The sequence below is a fragment of the Austrofundulus limnaeus genome, unplaced genomic scaffold, assembly GCF_001266775.1.
Source record: "Austrofundulus limnaeus strain Quisiro unplaced genomic scaffold, Austrofundulus_limnaeus-1.0 Scaffold272, whole genome shotgun sequence".
Lineage (NCBI taxonomy): Eukaryota > Metazoa > Chordata > Actinopteri > Cyprinodontiformes > Rivulidae > Austrofundulus > Austrofundulus limnaeus.
This window is the reverse complement of record NW_013952674.1, coordinates 344,735-348,220: the sequence shown is the minus strand read 5'-3', so window position 1 is coordinate 348,220 and position 3,486 is coordinate 344,735. Positions and strand designations below refer to the sequence as shown.

The window sequence follows — 3,486 nt, the reverse complement described above, 5'->3', positions numbered from 1 at the left end:
TTGCACAAACATTCACGTGGTGGTTATGTAATACAGCGAATCAATAATAAAAAATCGGCGTCGACAAATTTACATAATCAACGTCATCGATTATTTCAACTAATCGGTGCAGTCCTAGATCCTTTTAAATATTACTGTCAAACAAGAAAGGGACATGATGTTTTTGTTGGTGCTTCTCATCAGCCAAATGCAGGTTTTTATTATCTCCGCTTGTCATAGTTAGTTTTTAAAGTAATTGCACTGTTGGTGAATTAAATGTGCCTCATCGATCACCTGCTGCAGGTAACGGAACCATCGACTTCCCAGAGTTCCTGACTATGATGGCCAGAAAAATGAAGGACACAGACAGCGAGGAGGAGATCCGTGAAGCTTTCCGAGTATTTGACAAGGTAAAGTAAGACTTAACAAGYAACRTGACGAAATGACAGAAAAACATCTRTTAAAACAGATGATTGTATCTTAAAATCGTGTGGAATGTATGTTTCCCCTTTATTATAATAGAAATGAAGATATATCGTTCCAGCACCCCCTAAAGTGACCACAGAAATTACAACAAAAAAACCTGCAGGGAACGAGAAGGAAAAATATTACGATTTTTTTTTTTCGCCGTGAAAAAAAAGTGTTCAGATTAAATTTTGAAGCCATGGATAAACTGACTGTATAGTTATCGTTAGATTTAGGTTTTCACAATATGTTAAATTAATCTGTATTGCAGTATGTGCTCAGTATGGCAAAAGATTAGAATGCTTTGTGGTGGTGGGGATTACATAAAGGTGAAATGACTCACGTTTGTTACGCCAGACTAGTTGTCAAACAAGTTGTGCTTTTTTTTTTTTTTTCTTTTTCCCCTCATTGTTTCACTCGTTTGGCCCCGCCCACTTCCAGGACGGAAACGGCTACATCAGCGCCGCGGAGCTCCGTCACGTCATGACAAACCTGGGCGAGAAGCTAACGGACGAGGAGGTGGACGAGATGATCAGAGAAGCAGACATCGATGGAGACGGWCAGGTCAACTACGAAGGTAAAGGAAATAAATAAAATGGAGCCCCTGCTSGCGGAGCTCTAATAGCTTTTAGTTTCTAGGCCAGAGTTGAARCTTTTCTTCATTTTCTGAGCTGCGTATTTCTCTGAGGGCCGCGAGCTCTCCACACCGTGTTTGTTACTCAGTGGTCTAATGAGAGACGAGCATCAGTGTCTTTAATCGTCCTTTCTGCTGCCGCTCCCTCAGCACACATTTTCTGAAAGGCTGTTCATGATAAGCCCCGGCTAAAACTGTTTTACATCCTTATTGTACCTACGGACAGTAAAATCCTGTGGTTTTTATTGTTGTAGCTTGTGCGAGCATCAAAGGGTTTGTTTGTTTATTTATTTTTAATCCAGTGGGTTTAATGAGATGAATGTGGAAGCTGTTGGCCAAAGGACAGTAATTAGGACGTGTTCTGAACCTGCTGAAGTTGATTTAAAAACTGAATAAAGAGCATGGAGCAGTTTAGCAGGTGAGCGCTCTGAGTGGTAAACCTGATGACCTGATTGTCCTCTCTCTGTGTGTCTCTGCAGAGTTTGTACAGATGATGACTGCAAAGTGAAGCTTGCCCGCCCCATCCAGCCCCTCTTAGAAGAAAAAGAATAAAAARARAAAAAAACAATGTTTTACTTACCTCTTAAAAAATGTTCATTTATTCATACTGTTTCTGTATAGAAAATAATTGAATGTTGAAATAAAATATTCTTCTGTCCACACAGGAAAAATATATAAAAATGTACAAAAAATGTCTGCATGAAAAACGATGGTTAGTGATTCCGTTCCCCCTCCCCCTGAAGATCAGTTTAGCATCGAGTAAAAAAAATAAAACAACAAAGGAAACAACAACAACTATCCCTGTTATCTTCAGACTAAAAGCATTTGGCGAACTCCTTCCAGTTCCATTTGCTAGTGGTAAATGTCTGGGGCTTGCCATCTCTTCTTTCTCTCTGTTTTCTGTTCTTCATGCATGCAGCTTGAGACCGGAGCACTAAACCCCCCCTCACCTCCCCCGTCCCATCCCGTCCCCCTTCCTCCGGGCTACCAGAGCGTGCTGATTTCACTCTAAGCTGTCCTCTTGTTGGTTTGGTACAGTTTTTTTATTTTTTGTATTTGCAGAAGAGCCCTGTACTGTTAAGATGAGAGAATAAACCAGATTCTCACTTCAAGCATTAAAGTGGATTGCTAGATAAAGAGAGAGAGAAAAAAAATGTACAAAAACTACATTTTCAATTGTTAAGCATGTTCTTTTTGGTTTTATTTGAATGGCCATCTTAGTAGTTGTTTGTCCTTTCCCTTTTTTTTTTCTTCAAGAAGTAAATGGGAGGATTTAAAGTCTTACAGTGAGCTTTTGTTTGTTTTTGTTTTTTTCTTTGCTGAGATGGAGTGTCTGTCCTCTTTTCTTGCGAGAGAGAATCACTGGCCTTCACTTTTTTTCTTTTTGTTTTTGTTTTTTTTTCTTGTTTTTTGACTCAGACCAGAGAGCAAATGGTGAGGGGCGAGCTGTGCAGCCGTTCGTCTGAGTTCAGTTTACATTCATTCCAAGTTGTACATGCTAGACTTTATTATTATTATTATTAATTTTTTTTTTCAAATAAAAGACCATGAACTTTATCGCGTCTTATGTCATTCTTCCTGTGCTCGACTGAAAATGATCCACGGTGTGCCTCGTCGAGCTGTTYGCTGCTCACGGGGGAGGCGGGAGCTTTCGGCTGTGGGTACCCATCCACATCCACGACGGCTCTCTTTCCCTCTTCACCCAGCTGGTTGCTTAGCAACAGGAGCATGCTGTAACTGGGATGCTGGGGGGTGGGGAGGGGGTATGAGGAGACAAGTGGGAGTTTGTATAAACCCTCCTGCCGATGACTTCGTGTTGGCTTGTCCTAGTAAGGCAAATCAGGCCATAACGCTTGTGGAGAACTTTTTTTTTTTCCTTCTCACATTGCATACCAAGTACAGGGGACGCAGAAAGGTTTATTACTGCCTCTAAGCTAAATGTCAAAAATGTAAGAGTTGCATCATCTTACTGTAGGAGCATGTAGGGAGAGAGGCAGAAACACCCACATAGCAACACGCACGTATGTCTTAAAAGGATAAAAATAAACCACGTGTGTGAAATTCTGATCTGGAGAGCAAACAGATCCACCTAATATCTCTGTAGATCTAGGAGGGGAAAATGTTTCAGGAGCTCCATGAGGCTGAGATTTGTTCAAATATGTGACTTAAATTTGAATGACAAGGCATAAAAACACTGAGCTCCTCGGCTCCTCCCTGCAGCACCCGATGAGCCAATAGCAGTTGGGATACTTTTGATTGACATGGGAATGGACTTGCGCTRCTCTGGACCACCTCAGTCCGTCAGAGGCTCTAGCATTTGATTTTTACAGTTAAGAATTAATAATAYACTTCCAGCTGTTCAAAGAGGAATGAAATCATTATTATTGGTAAATATTCATGYTTTCGCT

General features: G+C 40.8%; 1 protein-coding gene across 1 annotated transcript in view; it reads left to right on the top strand.

Moving 5' to 3' along the window:
• Positions 1 to 2,635, top strand: part of LOC106526330 (calmodulin) — a gene marked incomplete at its 5' end in the record, with an annotated part of 13,477 nt that extends 10,842 nt beyond the window's left edge. Inside the window, 3 exon segments of the mRNA XM_014020915.1 lie at positions 283 to 389; positions 886 to 1,021; positions 1,558 to 2,635. Coding sequence (XP_013876369.1) covers positions 283 to 389; positions 886 to 1,021; positions 1,558 to 1,586 — 272 coding nt within the window. The 3' untranslated portion in view covers positions 1,587 to 2,635.
• Positions 2,636 to 3,486: the final 851 nt, after the last annotated feature.